Source organism: Mustela nivalis (assembly GCF_964662115.1).
Source record: "Mustela nivalis genome assembly, chromosome: 16".
Lineage (NCBI taxonomy): Eukaryota > Metazoa > Chordata > Mammalia > Carnivora > Mustelidae > Mustela > Mustela nivalis.
The window spans coordinates 63,631,460-63,658,323 of NC_139035.1; the positions used below are offsets into that span (position 1 = coordinate 63,631,460).

Below are 26,864 nucleotides of genomic sequence, written 5' to 3' on the forward strand. Positions count from 1 at the left end.
GACCGTGAGCTCTGTGAGGTCAGGAGCTCGTTACTCCAAACGGCGTGGTCAGTCCCCGGCCTACCGCCTCGTAGAGGCTGAATAAAGATATGATGTGATAAAGATATGATAAATAGACGAATAGAGTCCAGGTTCTGACGGCTTTATTGGTGATGCTCTCTTTCCACTGTTGAGTGGGAGACAGGAGAGGGGTGGGGAACGGCAGTGAGATCAGAATATACACGTTCATGGTTAGCGTCTGAGCAGAAGTCTGGTGGGGAGCAAGACCCACCGGTGTCCAATAATGGGGGACGTAGCATCATTTCAGGGGTAAGGTCGGCGGGCACTAACGGGGGACGTATGTCATGTCAACCATGGGGGTTAGGAAGAGAGCGAGGAGGGGAAGGACGTGGCCAGGGACATCTATTCTCAAGTTACTGGGATGGTTTCTCATGCTTCAGGGTCTCGTACATCTCCTGGTTCCGGGTGCTCAGGCCCTGGAGGTGAAGGTCAGAGGATGGTCAGGGCTTGTGCACCCTGCAGGCCCCCTGTCGGGCCCCCTATAGACCCTATGTCTTTCAAAGATCACACGAAAACCCACTCTCTCCTGTTGACTTCCCCAGACTGGGGTGGGGGAAGGCAGGTTCACTCACCGTGTAAATGCCGTCGGATTTCTGCAGAAGCAAAAGGGACAAGGCATTAGACACGCATGCCTCCTTCAGGGTCCCTCGGCCCCTTCTTCCCCACCCAGCGAGGTCTGTGGCTGGGACTGGCCAGACACTGGGGCCAGAGGGCGCTCATGTGAGGACTCTGGGGCACGAATGCCCGTTTGCCCGTAGGGCTACAAATGCGCATACACACCGCATACTCAGGGTCACTCTCCCTCATCACCTGCTGAGTATTTTACTTGGGGCTTGGCTAGGTGGCAGGGTGCGCGGGGGGGGGGGGGGGGGGGGGCGACCTTGGACAGTGGGAGTCTGTAGCAGTGACACCCAGGCGTGGAAGGGGCCATACCTCGTGGCTGGCTGTGGCTGCCTTCCGCACCTGGATCTGGAGCAGGGGAGAGAGGTCATCGGTAAGGGCAAAGGTAGAGGCCCAGCCCCATCCCCCCCCAACTTCACGGGGATCCCCAGTTATTCCCTTGCCTCAAAGCCAAGCCGGCCCCGTCCCCTGGCCTTACCTTAAGTCGGCAGTAGAGAAGGGTGAGGACGATACCGTACAAAAACAGGATGGCATCCAGGATATAGCAGAGCTGAGGCTCTCCCAGGGCGGCTGAGGGGACAGAGGGTGCCCTCGGGGTCAGGGGCATCGGGGAGGTTCCGGCGCTCGGAGGACCGAACCGGCAGGTGGGACTGGGCCTGGCGGGGAATCTCCCAGGAGACACACTTGGTCTTCCTCTCTGGATCCTATTTTTCTGGGCTTTCCCCCTTCTCTCTCACCCTGGGGCAGGGCTGGGACAGGAAGTGTGGGGTGTTCTGCCTGCTGCGATGGAACCTACAGGCGCTGAGAGCTGAGGAGGGAGCCCCCCTCACCCCTCCCCGCCCCCACCCGGGGCCCCCAGGCCTCTGCTTTCCACCCTGTCGGCTCCTCAGGCCCCAATGAGCACTTCACAGCCCTCAAGGGACTCATTTGAGTTCACTCTGCGAAGACCAAAACCTCAGCCCAGAGGGGTAGGGTGAAGGACAGGCAGCGACAAATTTCACTGAAGAAACCACAGGAGTGTCTCTGCGAGGTCCTGTGACCTGTGGCTGAGGGCTGGACAGGAAGGATGTGAACCGAGGAGGGGGGAGGCAAGGACCCGGTTATCGGTCATCTCTGAGCCTCCGTCCGGATCTCTGGCCCGCTAGAGTGGGCGCAAAAATGGACAGGGGTCTGCTTCCCTGGGCCTCACGGATCCCGGCGGCCGGACGGCGCCCGGCGGGTGGGGGAGAGGCTCTGCCCGATCCGATGGCAGCGCGCGGCTGGGGGAGAGGCTCTGCCCAGGCCCGGGGCGTGGGGGGAGGGGGATGACCACAAGCCCGATCCCAGCCCCAGGCACTCTGCCCTGTTACTCACTCACTCTGGGCCGGAGAGGAAGTTTTATGCAACTTAAAAAATCAAATACGGTGTGAGCCCCAGCTGCAGTCTGCCCTGAGTCCCTTTCTGAAGGGCTCACCGGCACGTGGCCGACGCTGGGTGGTACTTCTGGTCACGACGCTCTTTCCCACAATATTGCATAAATCGAAAAACTACCAGGTGCGGGTCGGTGGCGGGGAAACATCATTATCACCATTTTACCAAGGATGAACGGCAGGCTCGGAAAAGCTAAGTAATTCCTTTAGGGCCAGAAGGCTAAGGGACAGAGCCGGAGCTCAAAACCAGGCTTTCTGCTTTCGGCGCTTCTGTCCAGACCTTTCTGCCTCGGTGCCCCGTTCTTCTCCTCCCCTGGTGGCAGCAGGCGGGCACCTCCAGTCCTGCCAGTCCTGCCCTCCACCTCACAGCTGGGCTGCCGGACTCCCCCGCCAGTCTCTTTCCATTTCCCACCTCCCTGGACGTTCACGAACCCCCCATCTCCCCAGCCCCCAGCTGCAACCCCCGTCAAAATGCAAACACACAGCCAGGCCCCAGGCAGCCAGAAGCGACAGTGTAGAAACCGAGTGCCTGGAGCCTCAGAGCCTCTGAGACCTGCCCGGGTCTGCCTCCATTTCTTGGCTGGCGCTCAGGCCTCTCGAACCGGGCACTGCGAGCTGCCTCCCCGGCCCTCACAGCAGCTGTTGGCAGAGTGGCCTGGGCTGGTGGCGACCCCTGGAAGCAGGTACCAGGTCTACTTTGACCATCCTTGCCTCACTGCCAAGCCGGACACAACAGGCTCCCGCTTTCCTAGGGGGGCTTTATGAATTCGTCGCCCAGCCTGAGATCAGCTCCCAGCGGGCCAGCCCAAAGGCACCACACAGGAAACGCTGATCATGGGAAAAGAAGCTTCTCCCCAGGCTGGCTTTTCATGTCATACCTCCCCTGCCCAACTGAAGCCTTCCCCGTGATCAACCCTGAAAAAGTGAGGAGACGTGAAAGCAGGGAACTAGGACTCTTGTGCCCTGACAGGGACCAGAGGGGACCATCCTCAAGGTCTCAGGGTCCGTCTGAGCCCGGCGCCCACCTGCCAGCCTTTTCCCGTCTTCCCCTGCCTCGGCCCTCAGACGCAAGCCCTCGGCTCTCACCCTAGGCCCAGCCCGTGGGCCCACAGCCCACACTCTCACCTGCTTGTTCAACCAGGAGGAGCAGGAGCAAGACCACTGCGGGGACCATCTTGGGCGGGGGCTGAAGGGCCGCGAGCCGGCGATCGGACGCTCTGGCGCTGCGCAGCTGTGCTCAGCGGCTCTCTGACCACAGAGTTCCCCCCTTCCTGCCCCGCCTTCCCCCAGCTTTGGCCCCTTCCCCTTCCTGCACCAGAGCCCGGGCGGCTCCCGGAAGGGCCAACTAAGGGAGTTAGATCTGGGCTCTCCTGCCGCAGTCCTTGGGTGACCAAGGCCCAGGCACCAGGGAAAGGGTTGCTGGGAGGTGGTGGGGAACACCCCTGCCTGAGAAAGGCCATCTAAACTGGCCGTCACCCCATGTCCAGACACATCTGGAAGAAACTGTCCCTTCAATGTCCCTGAGACCCCACCAGAGCCTTTTCCCTGCCGCATGGAACTTTGCCCCCGTCTTGATGGGAGACATTTACCAGTTTGTGGAGGCAGCCGAATCTGGGCGGGGGGAACTGTGGGGAAAAGAGGAAATGGGGAATGGAGAAGTGGGAAGGCCAAGAGTCAGACAAGGGGGTGGAGATGAACAGGAAAAACTGGCAAGAACGGAGGAGACTCACAGAGAGCTGTAGGGTTAACGCACGTTCTCAACTTCTCCAACAAAGCGAAAGACGGGAAGATACCGAGAAAGACACATCAGAGGTTTGGGCAGAGGGGCCAGAAGGCGGCTACTTTATTCTAATTCCTCCTTTTCTAGTACATGCACAGAAAGCCTGATGGCTGAGTGTCTGCAGGTGTGCGCACACACACACGCACACACACACACGCACAGAGCCCCTTTCCAGGGACGGCTGGGCTCCGAGGAGGAAGCAGACAGACAGGCAGGGGTCCCGGACGCTGTTCCCCGGCTCACCGATCCACTTCTCCAAACACAATATCTTGGGTACCTAAGAGATCAGCAGGAGGAGAAAAAAAAGTGGTATCACCAAAAATCCAGAACTCGCTCCTGTGCCCGGCAGACCGAGGATCTGAGTCTGTGCCCACAGTCTCTGACCAGAAGTGTTCAGTCTCTGCCCCCGTTAGAGCCCCAAACCCCCTCATCTGCAGCCTCTCGGCCGCACAACAGGCCTCGTACCTATGATGGCAACAACATCCGCCAGCATGTGTCCCTTCGACATCTTGTCCAAACCGGCCTGGAGGGATGGGGACAGGGTCCGGTGCGATGAGCAGAAGGTCATCAGAATCCCACCCGAGGTCCCTAATGACTGATTCATTTAGTGGAGAGAGAACCCCTGGGGTTGGTTCTTACCAGGTGGGCAAAACCTGGAGCCTTGATCTTGCACCGGTAAGGGCGGCTGCTGCCATCGGACACGAGGTACACCCCAAACTCTCCCTGTCCGAGAAGAAGGTCGGCTGCCTCGGTTAACAGGAAGACTTTTCTCTGCCAACAAAGCCTCTCTCTTCTCCCGCAGGTCCTCCCTCTCGCCGCCGACGGCTCACCTGTCTCCAGCCCCCAGAGCCCCGGCTGCCCGTTCCGTCCCCAGCTCTCCTCACCTTAGGAGCCTCGATGGCAGTGTACGTGGCCCCCGGGGGGACTTGGTAGCCCTCCGTGTACAGCTTGAAGTGATGGATCAGTGACTCCATGGAAGTCTGGGAAGAGGGGGAAGCGAGCAGCAGTGAGCCAGATCCCGGTGTCTCCCAGCCCCTCCCGCAGCGCGGGAAATTCCCCCCCCACCCCGCCCCGGGGGAGACTAAAACCCACGCTGTGAACAGAGGTAGCTCCAGAGGCGAAGACTCCCGCAGTAAATTCTTTCAAAAAGGAAAACTGAGAAGCGGGGTGTAACCGAGGACACTGCCCCCTCGCTGCGGGCCCCTCTCCCTTCTCTCAGCCCCCGAGCCAACCTTCATCTCTGCTCGCTTAGGCGGAGAAACTTTGGCGTCATCGACCTTGATCTCCCCGGGAGGCATCTTGTTCAGACACTGCGAGATGATGCGAAGGGACTGGCGCATCTCCTCCACCCGACACAGGTACCTGAAGGGGTCGGAGCAGGAGAGGGGCTGTCGGAGCCGCCGTGAGGCAGAGAAGGAGGCAAGGCGTCCCTTCCCCGGCCCAGAGCACTGGCTGACTTGCTCCCTCCCTCTTTCCTCCTAGGGCTGCATCTCAGCCCGGCTTGGCCACCCCGGTAAAACCTCTCGTCTCTGGCTCTGGTGTGGCTCCTGCCCCAAGTGCCCTCCCGATCTTCTCGGCCCATGTCCCGCGGTCCTCCCCTCTTAGACACTTCTTGCACTCTAGAACGGGGGAGAGTCAAATCGACTCAAAAAGAAAACAGAAGGGACATCTGGGTGGCTCGGTGAATTAAACCTCTGCCTTCAGCTCAGGTCATGGTCTCAGGGTCCTGGGATCGAGCTCTGCTCAGTGGGGAGCCTGCTTCCCCTCTCTCTCTGCCTGCCTCTCTGCCTGCTTGTGATCTCTGTCTGTCAAATAAATAAATAAAATCTTAAAAAAAAAAAGAAAGAAAGAAAGAAAACAGAAGCCAATCTTATTCAGGAATGGCATGTGAAGCTTAGAGCTTAGTAGAAAGAGCACGGGGTCGGGAGGACTCTGGTCTCAACCACCACGAACAGGAAGACCCCAGGCTGATCTCGAACATCTAGGCCTCAGCTTTCTCAGCTACAAAAATGCAGCCCAGACTAGTTCCATCTAAGAGATGAGGCTAAGTGAGGGTAAAAGAAGATGGCTTTAGAAAATCACCTAGCTTGACACAACAGCTCCAATAGCTTTTGGAAAATTCGGGAATACAGAAAGTAGCCAAGAAAAAAGCCATACAGGAGAAAACAGCTGGAAGACGAGCGGAGAAGATCTGGCCTTACCTATCATAGCAGTCCCCTCGAGAGCCAATAGGGACATCGAAGTCCACCTGGTCATAAACATCGTAGGGCTGGGTCTTCCGCAGGTCCCACTGGATGCCCGAGCCGCGGAGCATCACTCCGCTGGAGAACGACACGGGAACAAGGGTCCCTTTCCTCGAACCAGGAAAGGAGGCGCTCTCTCTTCCTCAGTCTCCCCTTTCCCTCCAGGCGCGGGGTCTGGGCTCAGAGCAAGGCACGGACGGCGCCACACCTTCCCCAAACCAAGGTATCAGGCTGGACCCCCCGAAGCGCAGAAGTCACATTCCTCTCACCTAAACCCATAATTAAGCGCATCTTCGGCAGTCACAACCCCAATGTCCACTGTCCGATTCCGCCAGATCCTGTTGTTCGTCAGCATCTGTTGGTCGGGGAAACCGGACATGAACGCTCACCCTCAAACCCGTCAGAGGCCGCTGGCGTCTTTACAACCAGGACTAAAACCCCATGAACCTTTCGTGAGGGGAAAAGAGGGATTTTCCCCTCCAGCTCCTGGCTCCTATCTTACCTCTTCCAACTCATCAACCCGAAGAGAGAAATTCTTAGAAAACTCATAAATGTCATCCAGAAGCCCAAGGGGTAGGTCCTAAGAGCCAAATGGAGAAGAGTAGTGAGCGGGACTCGGCCTCTGCGCGCCCAACGTACAGGGTCAGCGGTTCCATCAGCCCGCGCTGCCCTCCAGTGGCCACAGGGGATATAGGCGCTGGCTGGAGGTTAGGGAAGGCAGGGGCTCAGGCTCACCTGGTGCACGCCTCCTGGGCGGACGTAGGCGGCATGCATCCGGGCCCCAGACACGCGCTCGTAGAATTCAAACATCTTGATAGGACACACTGGGAATTAGTGACAAAGTCCTGGGCCCCAAGTCCAACAATGTGCTGGTCCACCCCCCTGCCCCCTGCCTTCTGGTGCCCACCCAAGCCCTCTCACAACACTGGGTTCCTTAAGAACAGAACCCCAGTTTGGGGCGCCTGGGTGGCTCAGTCAATTGCACATCTGCCTTCAGCTCAGGTCATGATCTCAGGGTTCAGGGATTAAGCTCCGCTTCCTCTGCCTGTCGCTTCCCCTACTTGTGCTCTCTGACAAACAAATAAAATCTTTTTTTTTAAGATTTTATTTATTTAGGAGTGCCCAAGTGGCTCAGTAGGTTAAGCTTCTGCCTTTGGCTCAGGTCACGGTCTCATGGTCCTGGAACAAGCCCCGCATTGGGCTCTCTGCTCAGCAGGGAGCCTGCCTCCCCCTCTGCCTCTGCCTGCCTCTCTACCTACTTGTGATCTCACTCTCTGTCAAATAAATAAACAAAATCTTAAAAAAAAAAAAAACCGATTTTATTAATTTGACAGAGAGAGAGATCACAAGTAGACAGAGAGGCAGATGGAGAAAGAGGGGAAAGCAGCCTCCCCACTGAGCAGAGAGCCCGATGCGGGGCTCAATCCCAGGAGCCTGGGACCATAACCTGAGTCAAAGGTAGAGGCTTAATCTACTGAGCTGCCCAGGAGCTCCAATAAATAAAAATCTTAAAAAAGTAAAAATAAAAAAAGAGGGGTGCCTGGGTGGCTCAGTGGGTTAAGGCCTCTGCCTTCAGCTCAGGTCATGGTCCCAGGGTATTGGGATCGAGCCCGGAATAAGGCTCTCTGCTCAGCTAGGAGCCTGCTTAAAAAAAAAAAAGAAAGAAAGAACACAACCCAAGTTAAGAAGACCTCCTTCCTCTCAATATTCTATGTTCTCTCTCCTTTTAATTTTGTCTCCTTCAAGAACCTTCTCCATTTCTTGTACCCCCATGCCAATCCTCTCCTTCTCTTACCTTCTCCCTCTCTTCAAACATCCAGAAGAAAGGGGTCATGGCCCCAATGTCCAGAGCATGGGTTGTCACAGCCATAATGTGGTTCAAAAGCCGCGTGATTTCTCCAAACAGCACTGCGCACAGGGAGGGACCACAAGGAGAGAAGGCTATAGGAGCCGAGGAACGACGCCGACACGGTGGTTGTGCGCAGCGTCTGGGGTCTGCGTACTAAGCTTGGGGTTGATGCTCCCAAGCCAGGCAATGGCCGGGGAGGGCCACGGGCAGGGCTGCGGCTTTACCTCGGATCCACTGCGCCCGGGGCGGAGGCTGGATGTTGAGCAGCTTCTCCACGGCCAGTGAGTAGGCCTGCTCATTGCACATCATGGACACGTAGTCCAGCCGGTCAAAGTACGGAAGGGCCTGGGAAGAGGCAAGAACCGGGGTCACCCGTGTGGGGCCAGGAGCCCCCAGCAGCCTGCGAGCGCACTGCTGTCCGCTGGCTCCGGAGTCCGTGCTGCCTAAGGCCTTCCAGGCCCCGGAGCGAAGCAGGCAGCATGCTCCGGCCAGCTGCACACGCGGGGAGTGTTTACAAACGAGCTCTCTGAAGGGGCGGGAGGGAACAGAGATGTGCTGCGTGTGCCGGTTTCCACGGGGAAGACCCACGCGGCGGGGCCCGCTTTCAGCCGCGAACTGAACGCGGCACCGGACGGTACTTCTGCGAAGCGGACCCAGTGACGGCACCGCAGAGCACAGCAAATGGAGGAAAGAAAGGGATAAGCTCTGAGGACTTCCTACCTCGGCCCTTGACAGAATTTATTAAATAGTGAGCTCACATAATTTACAACTTGTGATCACGGCTGTCACAAATCCCCACACCCGCCCTTGCGGGCCGGCGGGAGCTGCTCCGGAGCCCCTCGGCCGCGTCCGTCTCACACGAGACGGCCCCTGTGAGGCAGTGAGGGAGAGAGGTGACCAGTCTGAGCAGTAACCGGGTGGGAGCGAGGGACTGACGGAAGACAGAGCCCCGAGAAGGGCTGCATTGGCTTCTGGTCAGGGAGAAAATGGTGCTTTCTCAGAATGCCAAGAAAGCTACTCCAGCCGCCTGCCCAACAGGCTTCAGCTTCCAGGAAGGAGGCGGGGCTGGGTCTCCCGTCTTTGGGACAGCCAGTTCTTGCCCTGATGTCACTGTGACATGGGTTAACGCCGCAGCCTGCGGCTCCATACTCTGGGACCAGACACCAGTCCTGCCTGGACTCTCTGCGGCCATCACGTCCGCGTCAGCCGCGTCTACCCTACCCTCGTCACCCTCTGTGAGCAAGACCTTTCTTCATGACAGTAAGAAAAAACTTCAGATGCCTGTCCCTGCTCCAATTCCTTCCCATCTGACCCTCACCACTCGGGTCACAGAGCTCTCCTCAAAACGGCACGCTGCCACAAACTCCCTCCCGGTCACTGTGACTCACGGAGTGTTTGGAAAACAGACCAGGGACGGCCGGAAGATACAAGAATCGGCTGTTACTCCTAAGGAGCTGACGTCTCTTGCCGCTTCCCCTGTCCCTGGGGACACCGGCTTTGACGTACTAGCTCGATGTAAGAGCAGGGAAACTGAGGCACTAGAGAAAGGGTAAAGGGGCCAGCTAAAAGCCATCTGGAGCAAAGCTGCGGGTGTTCCAGCTGCCAAACACTCCTGCTGGGTAAACTACATCTGGCGCCTGGGTGGCTCGGTGGGTTGAGCCGCTGCCTTCGGATGGGCGCCTGGGTGGCTCAGTGGGTTAAGCCGCTGCCTTCGGCTCAGGTCATGATCTCAGGGTCCTGGGATCGAGTCCCGCATCGGGCTCTCTGCTCAGCGGGGAGCCTGCTTCTCTCTCTCTCTCTCTCTCTGCCAGCCTCTCTACCTACCTGTGATCTCTCTCTGTCAAATGAATAAATAAAATCTTTTAAAAAAAAAAAAAGAGAAAGGGTAAAGGGGCCAGCTAAAAGCCATCTGGAGCAAAGCTGCGGGTGTTCCAGCTGCCAAACACTCCTGCTGGGTAAACTACATCTGGATGGGCGCCTGGGGGCTCGGTGGGTTGAGCCGCTGCCTTCGGCTCGGGTCATGATCTCTAGGTCCTGGGATTGAGTCCCGCATCGGGCTCTCTGCTCAGCAGGGAGCCTGCTTTCTCCTCTCTCTCTCTGCCTGCCTCTCTGCCTACTTGTGATCTCTGTCAAATAAATAAATAAAATCTTTAAAAAAACAACAACAACAACAACATCTGGACGGACTGATGAACTGCGGTCACACGCCCCTGGCGCGTCCCCATCCCCCAACCAAGAGCGTTCTCGTGTCCTCAACGCCCTCCGCCCCTGGGGCTTTGGGGGCAACGAACTGGCAAAGCGCCAGGTATCCCCGGGGCCCGTCAGCAGGCCCCCGCGCACCCCCACACCTGCAGATAGGTCTTGTATTCAATGAGCTTCTCGGTGCCTCGGTGCAGCAGGCCGATGTGGGGGTCGCACTTCCGCACCATCTCCCCGCTCAGTTCCATCACGAGCCGCAGGACTCCGTGGGCGGCTGGGTGCTGCGGCCCAAAGTTCAGGGTCAGGTTTGTCACCATTGTGTCCTTTGGAGGGTCCACATCTGAGAAGTGGGAAAGAGTTCAGAGCCAAATGGTAATTCCCTAGAGAGCCCCCAAGAGACAGCAGGAAAAAGGGGAGGAAGATCTAAATTTCCTGACAAGAGGGACCACGCATGAACCTTCCTCTTTCCGTGTCTCCCAGATACCTTTTTAAATACGGTAATACTGGGGCCCCTGGGTGCCCCAGTTGGTTAAGCAGCTAACTCTTTTTTTTTTTTTTTTTTTTTAAGATTTTATTTATTTATTTGACAGATCACAAGTAGGCAGAGAGGCAGGAAGAAACAGAGGGGGGAGCAGGTTCCCTGTTGAGTAAAGAACCCCATGCGGGGCTCGATCCCAGGAGCCTGAGCCAAAGGCAGAGGCTTTAACCCACTGAGCCACCCAGGCACCCCAAGCAGCTAACTCTTGCTTTTGGCTCAGGTCATGATCTCAGGGTCCTGGGATCAAGCCCTGAGTTGGGCCTGCACTCTGCAGAGTCTGTGTAAGGATTCTCTCTCTCGGGGTGCCTGGGTGGCTCAGTGGGTTAAAGCCTCTGCCTTCGGCTCGGGTCATGATCCCAAGGTCCTGGGATCGAGCCTCACGTCAGGCTCTCTGCTCAGCAGGGAGCCTGTTTCCTCCTCTCTCTGCCTGCCTGCCTGTCTACTTGTGATCTCTGTCTGTCCGATAAGTAAATAAAATCTTTAAAAAAAAAAAAATTCTCTTTCTTCCTCTGCCCGTCCCCCACACACGTGTGCACGCATACAAATAAATAAGTCTTTAAAAGAATAAAGATGACAGTACTAATAACATTCATATAGTCCTTACTATGTCCCAAGTACTACTCTAAGCCCTTCACTGATTTTAATTAACTTAATTCCCCTAACAACCACACGAGTAGTAGGTACTATTATTATCCTCATTTTATTGGTGAAACTGAAGCCAGAGAGAATAAATGACTTCTCAGAGAGCAGGCAAGTGGCCGAGTCAGGACTGATCTCAACGTGTTCGGCTCCACAGTCCACATTCTTAACCCTAACGATCCACTCCAAATCTATCTGATGAATGCCCAACCAATCAGGAAATGTGCACTTAATTCTGACTACTACCGAATGGCAAGGTTTACCCTCAAAAAGCATACAGTTGAATTGGGAAATAAGTCCGTGGGAGGAACGGGCAACAGAGGCCAAATGTACAAGTTACCAAATAAGTGGCTCAGCTGTCAAGAATTTAAAGGAAGAGAGGAACGCTGTGAAGACTTGGAGGCGGGATGAGAGGAGGTTCTTTAAAAACAGGGCCTGGGAATGACTCAAACAGGTAGACAGGAGAGCCTTCCCACGCTATGCAATCAACAAAAGTCAAACCTGGGGAACAAGGACGTCTCTGTGGAACTCCTTCTGTGCCAAGAAGCAGAAGATGAGTGTGGGCAGACAGGAGGGGCTAGTGTTTCAATTATCGGTATCAATAACCACACTTACAGCAGACTTCCCATGGGCCGGTCACTACACTAACTGGTTCTGATGGTTATGATCCCATTTAACCCTTACCGTGATGCTACGAAACAGGCACTTCATTCGCCGGTAAACGGGAGAGCAGAGAACTGAAACCAGAGTTTAACTTTTCAACCAAAATTCTTCACCAGAGGCTCTGGAGTCAGACGGACCCAAGTACAAAGCCATATACGTGTTCTTTTTTTTTTTTTTTTAAAGATTTTCTTTATTTATTTGTCAGAGAGAGAGCGAGCGAGAGCGAGCGAGCGAGCGAGCGAGCACAGGCAGAGTCAGAGGGAGAAGCAGGCTCCCTGCAGAGCAAGGAGCCCGATGTGGGACTCGATCCCAGGATGCTGGGATCATGACCTGAGCCGAAGGCAGCTGCTTAACCAACTGAGCCACCCAGGCGTCCCGCCATGTATGTGTTCTTGATCAAGTTTTGATCTCCCTGCACCACGATTTTCTCAAGAGTAGCATAACACTAGTCTCACTCTCATGGAGTTGTTGAGAGAACTAGGTGAAATAATGCCTATCAAACGCCTGATACGTGGTTAAACACCCGGCCACTGTTACTATTAGATTTTTGAAAAGTAATGGAAACTCTTCTGAAGGTTTCTGAGCAAGAGAATGAAGGCCATGGTAAAATAGTGTTTGGGGAAGATGGGGGTGATTACACTGTGCTGCAAAGCTGGTGGGGGACCAGATCAGGGGCAGGAACCCAGTGAGGAGACGCCTGAGTAACTAACTAAGGTCTAGTACAAAACAGATCTGACCAAGAAAGGACAAGATGGTCCGATGTGGAACATTATAAAAGAATCTGCATGGTTTGGTGACTTCTTGGACTTAAGGAGGACAAGAGACCAAAAGCTGACAAGGACCTACTCTTTTTCTCCTGGAACGTTCTTCTTTTCCTTCTCTACTGACAAACACCTGCCCTCTTATCGGTGTTACTGTGTGTTGAAGTGCTGGCGGAAGAAGCAAAAAGGACGAGGGCCCAAACTGGCCTTGCCATCGAGTTCAAGAGCACTCAGAAATCAGCTTAGGGCAAGGCTGGGTGGGAGTCGGGGCAGGGGCTCTGGGAACTCACCATTCCAAGGTGGAGGCTTCCAGTGGGCGGTTTCTTTGGTGGGGTACATGACAGCTCCCCCAAACTGCTCTGCCCACTCCACATCTGGCTGCCACTGCCGAGCACCTCTGTGGAGTTAAAGACAGATCCTAGACACAGGGCCTCAACGGTGGTTGGTTTCTGTGTTCCGGTTCACTCTCTGGTGGACCCAGGGAAGGGTCCCCCGGATGCCCCAATGCCAAGTCACTGGCATACAGTGTAGCTTTAGCAGAACAAGCTGTAACTCCAGAATCTCCATTCCTACTAACAACTTATTGGAATCCCTACACCCATCACCCCCACGCATGCAAGGCTGGGGGTCCCAGCTCCTTCAACTTCTCACCGCATTCTTATTTCCACCGGGGGCATTATGAATGCAAGCAAGGTGTGTATTCAAGGGCAACCCAAGACCAAGAGGTGTGCGGTGCCGGGGCAGGGGCGGGGGGAGGGGCATGACTCCTTGGCTCAGCCCGGGTGAGACCTGAGTGTCGTTCTGGGGACCAGCGTTGGGGGGGGGCACGTGGGGAAGGTATCTGCGTTTGTGTTCCTCCTTGAACTCCAGGAGTGCTTCCCTCTTCTCGTTTAAGGAGACTTCACCAGCTACACGCCACCCAGGACGACATTCGGGAGCAGCAGGGCACAAGGGGAAGGTGACACTATCACTAACGTTCGGGAGCAGGCCCCCCCCCCCAGCTGATTTCACCCCTCTTCCCTCCCTCGGCCGGAGCGGACGCCACTGCATGCTGGAGCCCCGGACAGCAGGCGTGGGCGAGGGGTCACAGGCCTGGGTCATTCTTTCCTAGGGGGGTCACAAGGCCCGCGGAGGCGCCGGACCCCAGAAATCCTGGCGTCGGGGGCTACGCGTCGAGGGCCGCCGGGAGTCTCACCTGCTGGGCTGCAGCGGCAGCCGGCCCCCGGCTCCGGGCCGCAGCGCCTGGGCCGCGACGCCCCGGAGGCTGCGCAGAGCCCTCAGCGCCGCCATCTTGCCCCGCCGCGGACTGCGGGAAGGAGAACGGGCGGAAGTGCCTCCCGCGCGCCCCCTGGCGGCTTCCCGCGGATGGGCGCCACGGGGCCGCCCCGAGCCGACAGCGTCCGGGGTCCGCGCCGAGGCTCCGCTCTCGCTCTCGGAGCGGCGGCCGCGCACGGTGCTCGCCGCTCGTGGCGGACTCGCCGAGGCGGGAGCCGGAGCAAGTCGCGGCTCCCGCGGGGCCCGGCGCTCGGCTCCCCGCCCCCTGCCCGAGCCGCGCTCCGGGTGGCGGCGTCGGAGCCCGGCCCTCCCGGGACAGCCAGCCCCAGGCTTTGCCAAAAGATTGGGAGCGGACAGAGCCAGCTCATTTCCAGATGGCCCGAACGGGCTCGCGAACGGGGACCCGCGCGCGGCGGGGCGGGTCTGAGAGCGCCCGCCAAACCAAAACGAAAGAGGAGCACGCCAAGGCCACCAGCATTGGAGCGGGCTGCTGGGTGCGGAGCAGCCGCCTCAGCCCAGCTGGGGAGAGGAGGTCCCCTCTGGGTGACCCTGATGTCTGCCAGGTTTCCAGAAGCTACAGAAGCGCCCTTAGAGATGTTTCATTCCCTACTTCCGGCCTGGGTCAAGTCCTCTTTTCCCTCCTGTCTTTCTGATCCTGGCCAGTGGCATCGCATGGGAACGCCGTGCCTCCTGGAGTCTGATCCCAATTCTGCATGGAAGAGACCTCGAGTTTTGCAGCTTTGGAGGCTAGTTCCAGCTCGCTCCCTGCGCCTTCCAGCCCAGCTCCAGCTGGGCCACCCGTTGAGTTTGCACAGGCCTCCCACTCTGAGCCTGGAAAGAGGCCGGTCCCCAGATTCCCCACCACCACCACCAACGGGGTCCCTGAGACAGCCCACCAGCAGTGCTGCAGGGTGGGGCAGACAGACCAGGAAAGTGGCAGAGACAGGGAATTCTTAGTTGTGAAGAAAGAGGGGAAAGCCAGACTTCGAGCCTGGGAGTTGACCTAATGGGAATCGTCCCAAAGGGTGGGGCCACATCCCTGGCTGTGGGAACCGACTGGGACCCGGGATGGACTGGGCAGCCCCCACAGCCAGGCAGAGGCTCTGCCTCCCTGTCTCCCTCACTCCCCCCACCCTTTCCCTGAGCCTGCTCTCCCTCTGTAGCTGGAAGGCAGTGAAGCAGTGAAGCAGTGAACGGGATGAGGGGGCAGGGCGATGCTGGAGGTGAGGGAACTGCATTTATTTGCCCTAATGCAGCCTCGGAGAAGTCAGGATAGAGCCTGAGCTGCTTGGCCCTGGAGGCAACTTGAGCTGGGATACTGGGGTGAGGGCTCCTGGGGGGCTACCTAGGACACTGCATCTTTTGTGCCTTCTCCCTGTGGCCGACACCCCCACACACTGCTGCTGTGACTCTAAGGCCCTTTGTCTTTCACTGCTTAGTCACCCGCTTTGTCCTCATCTCAGATGGGGGTTGGAAAGGGGCAGTGAGAGTCCTCTGGTGATAGCTCCTCTTGGCCCTGCCCCTCCTGGTCTCCTGTCCTTTGTCTGACTCCCGCAGCCCCAGCCCCCTCCAGAGTTAGGACCAGAGTCAGGGCACATGGTGGGTCAAGAGGTGGTCTGGCCATGGTGGGCAGTTCAGGAAGTGGTGGGCATCGGGGGCAGGTAGTCACGACCTGAGCAGGAAGGGAGGGGGAAAGGAAGCATTCCGGCGGATATGATCTGGGAGACAGGAGGTGACAAGGCAGAGAATGGGTAGAGGAATGGGGGTAGGGGCAGGTGATGTGCCTCTGGGAAAGGAAAGGGACCGCTGACTGCATTCTCTTTCCTGGGGATATCCTGGGGAAAGGAGTGGCCGTGGCATGGAGTGGGCAGAAATTGCCTCTACTTCTGTATCCTTAACTTCTTAATCTCGAGCGTCTACCCCCAAGACCTCTCCGCTGAGTTCTCTCCCATCCAGAATCCAACCAAGGGAATCCTTTGGCTTCCTTCTCCTACCACTGTCTCTGCCTTCCTAGACTCTCTCCCCACCTCGGGCACTGGGTTCCCATTTTTCAGGACTCTGATTTCCCTGAATACACAGGGCAGCCTCCACCTTCGCCGCGTCCCATGGGGAATGAGAAATAAAAAATCACTAGATATTCCAGGAACGACTGTGTTCTCAGGGCAAGGTGGGGCCAAAGGAGGGAGCCAGGTGGGGATTCCCTAGGATGGACTGACTTTCCTTGCAGCTGCGTTCCTAAGAGAACAAGTCTTTCGGTGCTGGGGGCTAGCTGACTTGAGGTTGGGGGAGGATTTAGGGCAGTTGTGAGTGGGTAGGAACAGGGCCAAGAGCCTGGGGGAAGCTACTGGGAGCTGGGCCAGGGAAATGGGGAGTCAGGAAGTGGGGAGGGGGAGCCCTGGGGGGAATGGAGTCGGATTGGCTGTTCTGGGCTTTGGAGGGGGTGGGTCGTGGTAACTCAGGAGCAGGGAGCTTGAAGGAGAGGAGTGTTAAAGGAGGGGAGGTGCTACCCTGGATCCTCCTTCTATAAAAGGAAAAGTCATTAACCCCTCTTGCCTTCCGCTCTGCCAGCTCGTGTGCCCATTCTAAGCAGACCCGTCCTACCTTTCGGCAGTAAAGTCCCTGATCACTGTCTCCGCGCCTGTCCCACGTTCCTGCAGGCTTCTCTCTCTCTCAGTGCTTAGTCCCGTCCTGAGCCAAGTCCAGCCACCTCCTTCCTTTGTTCTGCCCTCTTGCTGCTTCCTTACCTGTTCCCCACGGTCTTTCCCTGGCAGTTCACTCAGCTACCTCAGCTCTGGAAACCAGCCTCTAGGGGCAGAGGGCAGCTCGAGGAAGCCCTGAGAAAAGGGAGGCCATGCCAGGTTAGAGAATGGAAGAGAGAATTCTCCCGGGACCATGGCCTTTCTGTGCGTGTTGACCAGGCCCTTTTCCCTTACTTCCTACCCCTCTTGGGGCTCTGTCCCACCAAAAAGGACCGTGAGGTTTGGGGAAAGGCTACGTCATCAGCTGGCCCTGTGCCTGGGATCCATCCGGCTGCTAGAGATTCCCCTCCCCTGGGCAAGTCCCATTTTTTTTTTTTTTAAGGAAAACAAAAACTAGGATTTTTGGGAAGCAATGAAACACCCATCTGAGTCCTACCAACAGAGCTCCTGGCTGAATGGCTTATAGCTCAGCCAATCGCAGAAGCTCAGGACGCTTAAAAGAGCCGGCGCGGAGAGAGGCTGGGAAGAGCCCACGGGGAGACCCCCAGACACATAGACACGGGCGAGCGCGAGAGGAGGAGAGAGACAGAGACAAAGGCACAGCAGAAGGAGCCAGAGACAGGACAGGCACAGAGGCAAAGCCAGACAGTTTGAGGAAGCCCAGAAGGAGAGGCCAGAGAAGCTGCAGAAGACAGGGGCAGGGAGCGACAAAGACCCAGGAGAGGAGAGTTTGGAAGAGCCAGGCCACTCGGCGCCTCTCCTGAGCCTGGGGGCCAAGTTTTCGCCATCTCCTCTGAAGGTCCCCAGCCCCTCTGAAAACTCTGCCTCTGAGCCTGGCACAAGTCCAAGCCCCCAGGCTGTAGAGAGGAGCTTTCCAAAGCCAGGGCAGGGAGGACTGGGTGCCCAGACGGCCTCAATCCCTCGCAGCTGCGGCACCAGTGCCATGTCCCGGACAGACTGGCATCCCAGGAGGAGCTTGGCGCGGTGCTGGCTGTGGGGGGTCCACACCCGCCCAATGCTCCCCACTGTGCCCAACTGTCGGCCAGTGGGACAACTGCTGCTGCTGCTGCTGCTGGCCTCCCTCCTGCCCTCGGCCCGGCCGGCCAGCCCCCTCCCCCGGGAGGAGGAGATCGTGTTTCCAGAGAAGCTCAATGGTAGCGTCCTGCCCGGTTCGGGCGCTCCTGCCAGGCTTCTGTACCGCTTGCCAGCCTTTGGGGAGACGCTGCTTCTAGAGCTGGAGCAGGACCCTGGCGTGCGGGTCGAGGGGCTGACGGTGCAGTACCTGGGCCAAGCACCGGAGCTGCTGGGAGGGGCCGAGCCAGGCACCTACCTCACCGGCACTGTCAACGGAGATCCGGAGTCGGTGGCATCTCTGCACTGGGACGGGGGAGCCCTGTTAGGGGTGCTGCAGTATCGGGGGACCGAACTCCACATCCAGCCCCTGGAGGGAGGCACCCTTAACTCTGCCGGGGGCCCTGGGGCTCACATCCTCCGCCGGAAGAGTCCTGCTAGCAGCCAGGGCCCCATGTGCAACGTCAAGGCTCCTCCCGGGAATCCCAGCCCCAGCCCTCGAAGAGCCAAGGTAGGCAGCCGTGGAGTCTGTGTCCTGCAGCCACTCCCGCCATGTCTGTCCTACTGACCCCTATTCACCCTCTCCCCACCCACTTCCACTGCTGGCCGTGCTGCTTCTTCCCTGCCTTCTGCCTGCCTCTCCTCTCTCCGCTAGCCTCCTCTCTCGGGAAGGCTCTGGATGCTCCCTGCCCCAGCCCTTCTCCTGGCCAGGCTGCTGACACCCAGGAGGGCTCCCAGAGGTGGGTCAGAGACTCTGCTGGGAAGGGGCACCCCTCTGCCCACCCCAGCCCTGCTTGGCCAAGGCACTCTCCTGGAGCCATCTCCTGCCAGAAAGCTCTCCCAACAGCCCCCTGGGCCTTGACTCTTTTCCGTGCCCCAAATTTGATTTTCGCCCCCACTGCCGGCTAAAGGACTGAGGTTCGAAGCCCCAGGGACTGGCCTCTGGCTTCTGGCGCTGTCTTCCAAATAGTTCTGGCAAACTGCAAAGTAGGGCAAAAGCAGACGGGGAGGAAAGACAGCCCGCGCGCCCTGCCCCGTCCCCTTCCCACGCTGCGCACTGGCTGCAGGGCTGCGGCCGCCGAGCTCCATCCTTCCCCCTCCCACTGCCGGCCTCCCCCTTCTTCCCTCCCTCCCTCCCTCTCTCGCTTTAATCCAGACCAGCCGCTCTCCCTCCACACCCGCCACGCCGAGATCTGGCCCCGGCCCTAGCTGCTGACTGAATTGTTCCTCCAACCACACAGGGCAGACACGTTGCAGCCCGGCCCTCTAGCTCCAGGCCTGCGGGCCCGAGCACTCCGGCCTGGGGGACCCCAGAGCCCCTCCCAGAGGCAGTCCCTGCTGCTTTTCACCTCTGGGGCTCCCATGCGGCCCTGCCCTGGGACGTGGCATCCCCCTTCCCCTCCCCTCCTTGGAACCAACAGCTGATTTCTTTGAGTTACCACAAAAGCCCTGGAACTTGGGGTGGGGGTGGGGAGGGCCAGCCAAGACCCGTCAGGAATCCCCGGGGGTGTGCGGGGCCCAGCTGGCTCTGCTGAGTTGCAGACCCAGAAAGCAGGGGCGGGGGAGAGGAGCCGCGGGTCTGGGAGGCTCTCTCAGGATGCTCCCCTCCGCTCGCCCCATCTAGCGCTTCGCTTCGCTGAGTAGATTTGTGGAGACCCTGGTCGTGGCGGACGACAAGATGGCAGCGTTTCATGGCGCAGGGCTGAAGCGTTACCTGCTGACGGTCATGGCCGCCGCCGCCAAGGCCTTCAAGCACCCCAGCATCCGCAACCCAGTCAGCTTGGTGGTGACGCGGCTCGTGATTCTGGGGCCGGGCGAGGAAGGGCCTCAGGTGGGACCCAGTGCCGCCCAGACCCTGCGCAGCTTCTGCGCCTGGCAGCGGGGACTCAACACCCCCGAGGACTCGGACCCTGACCACTTTGACACGGCCATCCTGTTCACCCGGCAGGTGAGGTCCCAGTACGCTCCAAGAAGCCCCTTGTGTCCGCTGTGCTGGAAACGGTGCCCCTGGAGGGGTTCCACGGGGCACCCGGCCCCGGCCACACTGCCCGTATGCCATCCGGGTCCCAACGGTGCTGGCTACTCGGGGCCCAGGGCCCCCATGAAGCTAGATCTCGTCCCAGCGGACCGGGGTTCTCGGTTCCTCATGCACCTTCTATGCTACCTCCCCACAGGACCTGTGTGGGGTCTCCACCTGCGACACTCTGGGCATGGCTGACGTGGGCACTGTGTGTGACCCGGCTCGGAGCTGTGCTATCGTGGAGGACGACGGGCTCCAGTCGGCCTTCACTGCTGCTCACGAACTGGGTAACGTGGGAGTGGGGCTGCGGGGCAACAGGGCAGCCTGGGACAGCCGTCGGGGCAGGGGAAGGGGACAGTTAGCTCACTGGAGGGCGGAAGGGGTCACAGAATGATTCTTCCTCCTGCCCAGGCCTAGCTCCATGGCCATTAACTTTTTCTGCTGTGGGTGTAGACATTTAGATTTTTTTTGATTGAATGAGATAGTGCGCGGAAACTTACCGTGAGCGCTGTGTGTGCGCGCGCATGTCTGGGGAGGGCCCCCTATCGAAAGAGATGTTATTGAGGAGGGTCAGTGACGGAGTGGCTGGGTTCGGGGTTAGGAACGCTGGCTACAAAGAAAAAGAGGGTCGGGAGGTGCCCTGCATATGTTTTGGGGGGAAGGGGAGACAGCTGTGGGGGCTCCAGACTGGAGCCCCAGAAGGAGATGGGGGGCAGTGTGGGTGGGGCAGGGAATGGATCCGACCATCCACAGCTGCACCCAGGTTATTCTGGGCTTGGAGCCCCCTGAGGGCACAGAGATGGGACCCTGCAACCCTAGCAAGGCCTCTGCTGTCACAGGTCACGTCTTCAACATGCTCCATGACAACTCAAAACCATGCGTCGGTCTGAATGGGCCTGGGAGCACCTCCCGCCACGTCATGGCTCCTGTGATGGCCCACGTGGACCCCGAGGAGCCCTGGTCGCCCTGCAGTGCCCGCTTCATCACTGACTTCCTGGACAACGGCTACGGTAAGCAGATGGCAGCCCCCCGCCCCGGGCAGCGCCCCGTCCCTGCTCCCTGCACTGTGTTTTCTCTTCTGCCACATTCTGCGCGGGCCAGACTGCCGGCCTCCAGTGGGTTTCCTCTGCAGTGAGGGATGGGGTGAGAAATGCTCTGTCTTTGTGTGGTTCCCACTTCCTCTAGCTTAAATAGTACAGCCAAGAGAGGCAACTTTTGGTGCTATAGAATGAGATCTGACCTTTTAAGGGTCAGAACCTTTCACACGAGAACAAGCTGGCTGGGAAAGGAGTAATTGCCCATCGCTGGAGGTGTGCAAGCCTGGCAGTGTGGCCACTTCTGGGCAGGGCTGCGGAGACTAAGCCAACTCAGGAGGTCTGTGGTCGGTTAGAAGAGGTCGGAAGACTTAGCGCTTCGGGTTCCCAGTCTGATTCTGTTCCTAGACAAGTGTAGATGTGTGAGTGTGAGCTTCGTGTGGCTGGTCGGTAAAGCCAGCGTGAAACGATCACCACCTTGGAGCTGCTCTCCGTGGTTAATGAGGAAGGCTGGTCAGGCATTTAGCTAACGCTCATTACGTAATAAGCACTCAATACGTTGTATCAGCTGTTCACAACCTTTTCCAGTGCAAGGATTTGAATTCTAGGATCCATCAGGCCTCAGGGAGTCCCCATTTTCAGCTAGCAGTCTAGAATGTTCCCTCAGCCCATTGCTAACTTCCTGCCCCATCTCCTCCCCAGGGCACTGTCTCTTAGACAAGCCAGCGGCTCCCCTGCATCTGCCTGTGACTTTCCCTGGCAAGGACTATGACGCCGATCGCCAGTGCCAGCTGACCTTTGGGCCCGACTCACGCCATTGTCCCCAGCTGCCACCGCCCTGTGCTGCTCTCTGGTGCTCTGGCCATCTCAACGGCCATGCCATGTGCCAGACCAAGCACTCACCCTGGGCTGACGGCACCCCCTGCGGGCCAGCACAGGCCTGCATGGGGGGCCGCTGTCTCCACGCGGACCAACTGCAGGACTTCAATGTGAGATCCCGCGCCAGGGACGCAGCAGAGGGTCTGAAGGACTGGGGCCGGCCCTGACCCAGAGAGAGGGTATTGATTCCGCCCCTCCATTCTGTGCTTCTGCAGATCCCCCAGGCTGGTGGCTGGGGCCCCTGGGGGTCATGGGGCGACTGCTCTCGGAGCTGCGGCGGTGGCGTCCAGTTCTCGTCCCGGGACTGCACGCGGCCGGTCCCACGGAATGGCGGCAAGTACTGCGAGGGTCGCCGCACCCGCTTCCGTTCCTGCAACACCCAGGACTGCCCAACGGGCTCAGGTGAGGAGCGGGAGGGGCAGAAGCCATTAGGAGGGGATGCTGGTAGAGCAGGACTTGTGGTCCCTGGAGCGGGGCGGAGTGGGGGGACAGTCCCTGCTGTTGAGGGGAGTAACTTCATCCTTCGGGAACCTTCTCTGGCGGTCTGCAGGGGAGAGAGGTGCCAGGCTGTCTAGAGCTCTGAGGGGCTTAGGTGGAGGGGCTCACGGGGAATGTCGTGAGCAAAGAGGACCCTGACTGCCGGTTTCACCCCCTACAGCACTGACCTTCCGTGACGAGCAGTGTGCCGCTTTCAACCACCGCACTGACCTCTTCAAGAGCTTCCCGGGGCCCATGGACTGGGTCCCTCGCTACACGGGGGTAGCCCCCCGGGACCAGTGCAAGCTCACCTGCCAGGCCCGGGCCCTGGGCTATTACTACGTGTTGGAACCACGGGTGAGGACCAGGTGCCCCCGGGCCCCGGCTGTGCTCACTGTCCCGAAGCCCCCTGCTCTCTGATGGCCAAGACCCTCCCGCGGCCGTTCCAGGCCCGCCCACGGTCCACTCACACTTTCCCATCCGCAGATATTTAGAAACCAGGCCCCAGACTCTGGATCAGCTCCCAGTCAGGCAGCTCCCTTTCCTTTGGGTTCTTTTTCTCTCTCTTCTGTCTCCCAGGTCCCATCTCTCTATTGCCTGAGAACAGATGTGGCCTTCTGGGCAAGTGTTTGACCCCCTTTCTGTGGGCCTCCTCTGTCACTTACATGGGTGGCCTCGTCCGGCTCATGGGAGGCCGGACGCTCACTGGACAGGGGTCTTGGAGACTGTGGCGTCCCTGCACCCCTTCTCTGGGAGAGGGCGGCTTGTGAAAGCCCAAAGAACGCGCCCTCGAAGAGGTTTGGGCTCTCCCCTGGGCAGCATTCTTGCTCGTCGGCCGCCCTCTAGCGGCCGTCCGAGTCGCTACCATCAAGGTTCCCGGCTGGTGCTGAGACTCAGACCTGCCCATTTCCCTCGTGGCCCCTTTGCTTGCCAGCGGGCTCATCTTTGGGAGAGTCTCTTCATCTTTCTAAACCAGTGTTCTGTGTCTAGAAACCTCCAACAGTGTGTGAGATCTATATTCTAGTTTATAAGGCACTTAGAATAGAAACTATATTCTAGTTTATAAGGCACTGCCCGATTACGAGGGAGTCTTCTGGAAATGGTGGCTTTTATAGTTAGTATCATTAGTCCCCTTCACAGGGCTGGGACTCCCCCCACACCCCATCTTCGTTCCCTCCCACCCAGCCTTTCTGACGTCCCCTCCTGGGTGGGATGTGGGTCTGGTCTGGCTCACGAACCCTTCCTGACTAAGGAAGAACCCTTTGCATCGCTCCTTCTCTTGGCAGGTGGTAGATGGGACTCCCTGTTCCCCGGACAGCTCGTCGGTCTGTGTCCAGGGCCGCTGTATCCATGCAGGCTGTGACCGTGTCATTGGCTCCAAAAAGAAGTTTGACAAGTGCATGGTGTGCGGTGGGGATGGTTCCAGCTGCAGTAAACAGTCTGGCTCCTTCAGAAAATTCAGGTTCATTCACTATTGATTTCCTCCTTCCTGGTCCTTTTGGGGTACGGAGGTGAACTTGACACTGTCTGTCCTCTCAGAGAGCTGACAGTCCAGTGAGGGAGACGGATGAGTAAGGAGTTGGAGCACAGTGTCCCATGTGTTCAACAGGCAGCTTGGGGCTGCTGCGAGGGCCCTGGTGGGCCTGAGGGAGTGATTCCTGGGGAGGGGGGTGACTTGCTCCTGGAGGGAGAGTGGGAACTGGACCGGCTGGGAAGAGGTGGGCTCAGAAGGGCTCCTCAGTCAGGGGTCTAGACGCGAGAGGGAGGAGGGTGCATTGGCAAGGAGCTCAGATCCAGGCCGCATACCTCATGTAGGTTTGGGGAGACCGCCTCTGCACACACAGACTCACACACAATCGTACAAGCGGCTCAGAAAGGCTGAGGAGATTCGGGAAGAGGCTGAGCAACACCCCCGCCCCCTCCCCGTCTTCTCTTTCCGCTCAGGTATGGATACAACAATGTGGTCACTATCCCTGCGGGGGCCACACATATCCTGGTCCGGCAGCAGGGGTCCCCTGGGGTCCGCAGTCTCTATCTGGCCCTGAAGCTTCCAGATGGCTCCTACGCCCTCAACGGAGAGTACACGCTAATGCCCTCGCCCACGGACGTGGTCCTGCCCGGGGGCGTCAGCCTCCGCTACAGCGGGGCCACGGCAGCCTCGGAGACGCTGGCCGGCCATGGGCCGCTGGCCCAGCCGCTCACGCTGCAGGTCCTGGTGGCCGGCAACCCCCAGAACGCTCGCCTGCGCTACAGCTTCTTCGTGCCCCGGCCAGCGCCGTCCACACCGCGCCCCCCTCCGCAGGACTGGCTGCACCGCAAGGCTCAGATTCTGGAGATCCTCCGGCGGCGCCCCTGGGCGGGCAGGAAATAACCTCATCCTCCCCGCTGCCTTCCTGGGCACCGGGGCCTCGGACTGGTTGGCAGAAAGACGGGGCCTCCGCGGCTGCCTCCCGCAGACCCGCGGACACGCAGACACCGTGGGGAGGGGCGGAGAGCATGAGGCCCGCGCTCCTCCCCGCCCCCGACGCGCAGGCTGGCCCTGCCCTGATTTCCTGCCCTGGACGGCAGGGACGGGTGGTGGATGGAAGGGGCTGGGACACTGTCTGCATCTACACTGCCCCCTCTGCCCTGCTGGTCACGGGAGGGAGGGGGAAGCCAGTGGGGAAGGGGACCGGGGAGCCGTTGTATTTATTTAGTATTTATTCACTTTTATTTAGCACCAGGGAAGGGGATGAGGACTAGGGTCCTGGGAAAAACGACTTCCACCCCCTCATAGCCCACACCCTGGCTAGGAAATCCAGGGTGGTGGTGATAGGCATAACTGATCTGTGTGTGTGCGCGCTCGTGTGTGTGGGGGTGGGTTCAGGTATGAAGTACATCCCGCCCTTGCTTTCCTCTCCCTGAATTCTGCTTTCTGGGAAAGGAAGAGTCAAGGGTATGATAGACCTTCAGGGAGTAAGGGATTATCATATTTTTAAAATATCTATTGACTTCTGCTATTTATGTGCTCCTTTTGGACTCGACAGAGGTGGATTGCACCGTGGCTCTCCGTCTCTGAACATTAGTTTCCTCGTTTGCCAATAACAATACCTCCCGTGGAAATGTGTTGTGAGGCCTGAATAATGTCAATAAAGATGTCAATAAAGAACTGCATGATGCCTGGCCCTGGATCAGTGCCCAATGCGGGGCGGCCGCGCTAACCAAGGGCTGGGGTTTGCCGCGCCCCGAAGGTAAAAAGCTCTTGCCAGTTGTACCTGCCCCAGGTCAAATTTCTCTGGTTGGGAGACCGCTGTCCTGGATTCTCAGGGAGGATCGGAGACAGGACAGTCCCTGATCACCGGAGACTTCCCACCAACAGAATGTCATAGACCCTTGGCTCTAAGCACAGCTGACCAGAACAAGGAGGCACAAAGAAAACAGGACTGGCTCTGTCCAAGCCACCGGACACTTAGTAATGAGAGCTCTTGGGGGGCCCTGAGGCTGTCATCATCCTCGGAGGGGGAGTGCTGGACAAGGGAGCCCGTGAGTGTGAGTCTGAGCTGGGGCTCAGTGTCTGACTGGCCATGGTGTTGGGGGAGTCACTGATGCTGACCTGTGGGGGGCTCGTATGTGTAAGGGGCTACTGATGCCTGTCCCCACCAGTTTGTTCTGGGAACAAATGATACCGTATTTTCAAAATAGTAAAGGCTGAACCACATGAGAGGTTACCCTTATGACTACTGAGTGATTGGGATGGGCACCCGGAATCCACCAGTGTCAACACAGCTCGCTTCTCTGCAGCTGTGAGGTTAGAGCGGGATTTAATATAGAAGAGCAGGACCCAGGTGGGCGGGGGCGGGGGTCGTCCAACGGGTCACGAAAACGACTCAGGGGCGCGTCTCTGGTGGCGGGGACCTGGGCGTTCACGGGAGGTGGCACACTTGACCGGAGGACGGGACACGTGACAGAGCTCAGCCTTTCTTTCTGAGCAGGCGACGTCCGTTGGCCATCCTGCGTGGCTCGTGAAGGCCACGGGGTTGGGAAAGGGCGGCGGGTGGACCCCGGGACAACAGCAGTCAGTTGGGGGGCACTGTGGGGGTTGGAGAAGGGCCTGGATGGGGACGTGAGGGAGGAACCGTGGGTAAAGACGACATTGGGGTGGGTGCAAGAGGGGAGACTGGGGAGCTCGAGGCACCGCACGTGGGGGCCGTAGCTCCTCCAGACATTCTTGGGTTGTGGAGCTGGGGCAGAGGCTCGAGGCAGGCCGTGGAGGTTGCAGTTGTGTGCCCTGGGGCTGGACTTTGCTCCCCGAGGGCTGTGCCAGGCGGTGCCTCACACTTACCAACGCCCGCTGGGTGCCTCCTCCCTTGGCTGCAGCCGCAAGAACAGGGCCTTCCTGCTGCTTGGTGCCTGTCTTTCCCTCCTGTCTTCCTACCGCCAGCCTGGAGGAGGTGTAACTGGGAGTCAGAGCCAAGGTCAGAGTGCTCTTCCGCTGCTTCATCTAGTTAGCAAAGCTGGGCCAAGAGCGTGTTTTGCAGGTCAAAGGACTATGAGCTCACGGGGCAGGCAATAAGCCGAGCTCTGTGCCAGGTGCATGCAAGGTACAGACGCAGACAAGGCGGGACTGAAGGACCTCGCTACACCGGGGAGGGTGCACGCTGCGCCCCC

At 58.6% G+C, this 26,864-nt stretch overlaps 3 protein-coding genes across 4 annotated transcripts; 1 reads left to right on the plus strand and 2 right to left on the minus strand.

The window, feature by feature from the left end:
* Positions 1–126: 126 nt before the first annotated feature.
* Positions 127–3,701, minus strand: FCER1G (Fc epsilon receptor Ig). Its single transcript, XM_082704239.1, has 5 exons — positions 3,216–3,701; positions 1,160–1,251; positions 994–1,029; positions 633–653; positions 127–476 (listed from the first exon to the last, which is right to left on the minus strand). The coding sequence occupies exons 1-5, from the start codon at positions 3,262–3,264 to the stop codon at positions 414–416; spliced, it is 261 nt and encodes an 86-aa protein (XP_082560365.1). The 5' UTR covers positions 3,265–3,701; the 3' UTR covers positions 127–413.
* A 202-nt stretch (positions 3,702–3,903) lies between these two features.
* Positions 3,904–16,871, minus strand: NDUFS2 (NADH:ubiquinone oxidoreductase core subunit S2). 2 transcript variants are annotated; one of them, XM_082704229.1, is made up of 14 exons: positions 16,782–16,871; positions 13,053–13,159; positions 10,311–10,501; positions 8,187–8,307; positions 7,909–8,021; positions 6,849–6,923; positions 6,616–6,693; positions 6,383–6,468; positions 6,072–6,191; positions 5,103–5,232; positions 4,755–4,850; positions 4,510–4,593; positions 4,336–4,393; positions 3,904–4,147 (listed from the first exon to the last, which is right to left on the minus strand). In XM_082704229.1, exons 2-14 carry the CDS (start codon positions 13,099–13,101, stop codon positions 4,110–4,112), a joined length of 1,239 nt encoding a protein of 412 aa, XP_082560355.1. In that variant the 5' UTR covers positions 13,102–13,159; positions 16,782–16,871; the 3' UTR covers positions 3,904–4,109. The 2 variants fall into 2 exon arrangements, with proteins under 2 accessions (XP_082560355.1, XP_082560354.1); XM_082704228.1 differs by lacking the exon at positions 16,782–16,871 and adding an exon at positions 13,958–14,118.
* On the plus strand, positions 16,867–25,370 carry ADAMTS4 (ADAM metallopeptidase with thrombospondin type 1 motif 4). Its single transcript, XM_082704227.1, has 9 exons — positions 16,867–18,318; positions 19,432–19,755; positions 19,982–20,114; positions 20,667–20,837; positions 21,564–21,850; positions 21,956–22,142; positions 22,399–22,574; positions 23,504–23,679; positions 24,162–25,370. Exons 1-9 carry the CDS (start codon positions 17,680–17,682, stop codon positions 24,586–24,588), a joined length of 2,520 nt encoding a protein of 839 aa, XP_082560353.1. The 5' UTR covers positions 16,867–17,679; the 3' UTR covers positions 24,589–25,370.
* Positions 25,371–26,864: the final 1,494 nt, after the last annotated feature.

Excerpts from the sequence above, each read along its gene's own strand:
- FCER1G (XM_082704239.1), bottom strand. The coding sequence starts at position 3,264 with ATGGTCCCCGCAGTGGTCTTGCTCCTGCTCCTCCTGGTTGAACAAGCA. Across the intron at positions 1,030-1,159 it reads TTCTCTACTGCCGACTTAAG|ATCCAGGTGCGGAAGGCAGC; the intron begins GTAAGGCCAGGG and ends CCCCTGCTCCAG. Across the intron at positions 477-632 it reads AATCCGACGGCATTTACACG|GGCCTGAGCACCCGGAACCA; the intron begins GTGAGTGAACCT and ends CTTCACCTCCAG.
- ADAMTS4 (XM_082704227.1), top strand. The coding sequence starts at position 17,680 with ATGTCCCGGACAGACTGGCATCCCAGGAGGAGCTTGGCGCGGTGCTGG. Across the intron at positions 19,756-19,981 it reads CCATCCTGTTCACCCGGCAG|GACCTGTGTGGGGTCTCCAC; the intron begins GTGAGGTCCCAG and ends ACCTCCCCACAG. Across the intron at positions 21,851-21,955 it reads ACCAACTGCAGGACTTCAAT|ATCCCCCAGGCTGGTGGCTG; the intron begins GTGAGATCCCGC and ends GTGCTTCTGCAG.
- NDUFS2 (XM_082704228.1), bottom strand. The coding sequence starts at position 14,052 with ATGGCGGCGCTGAGGGCTCTGCGCAGCCTCCGGGGCGTCGCGGCCCAG. Across the intron at positions 6,469-6,615 it reads GGGTTGATGAGTTGGAAGAG|ATGCTGACGAACAACAGGAT; the intron begins GTAAGATAGGAG and ends CCCGACCAACAG. Across the intron at positions 4,594-4,754 it reads CTGCCATCGAGGCTCCTAAG|GGAGAGTTTGGGGTGTACCT; the intron begins GTGAGGAGAGCT and ends CTTCTCGGACAG.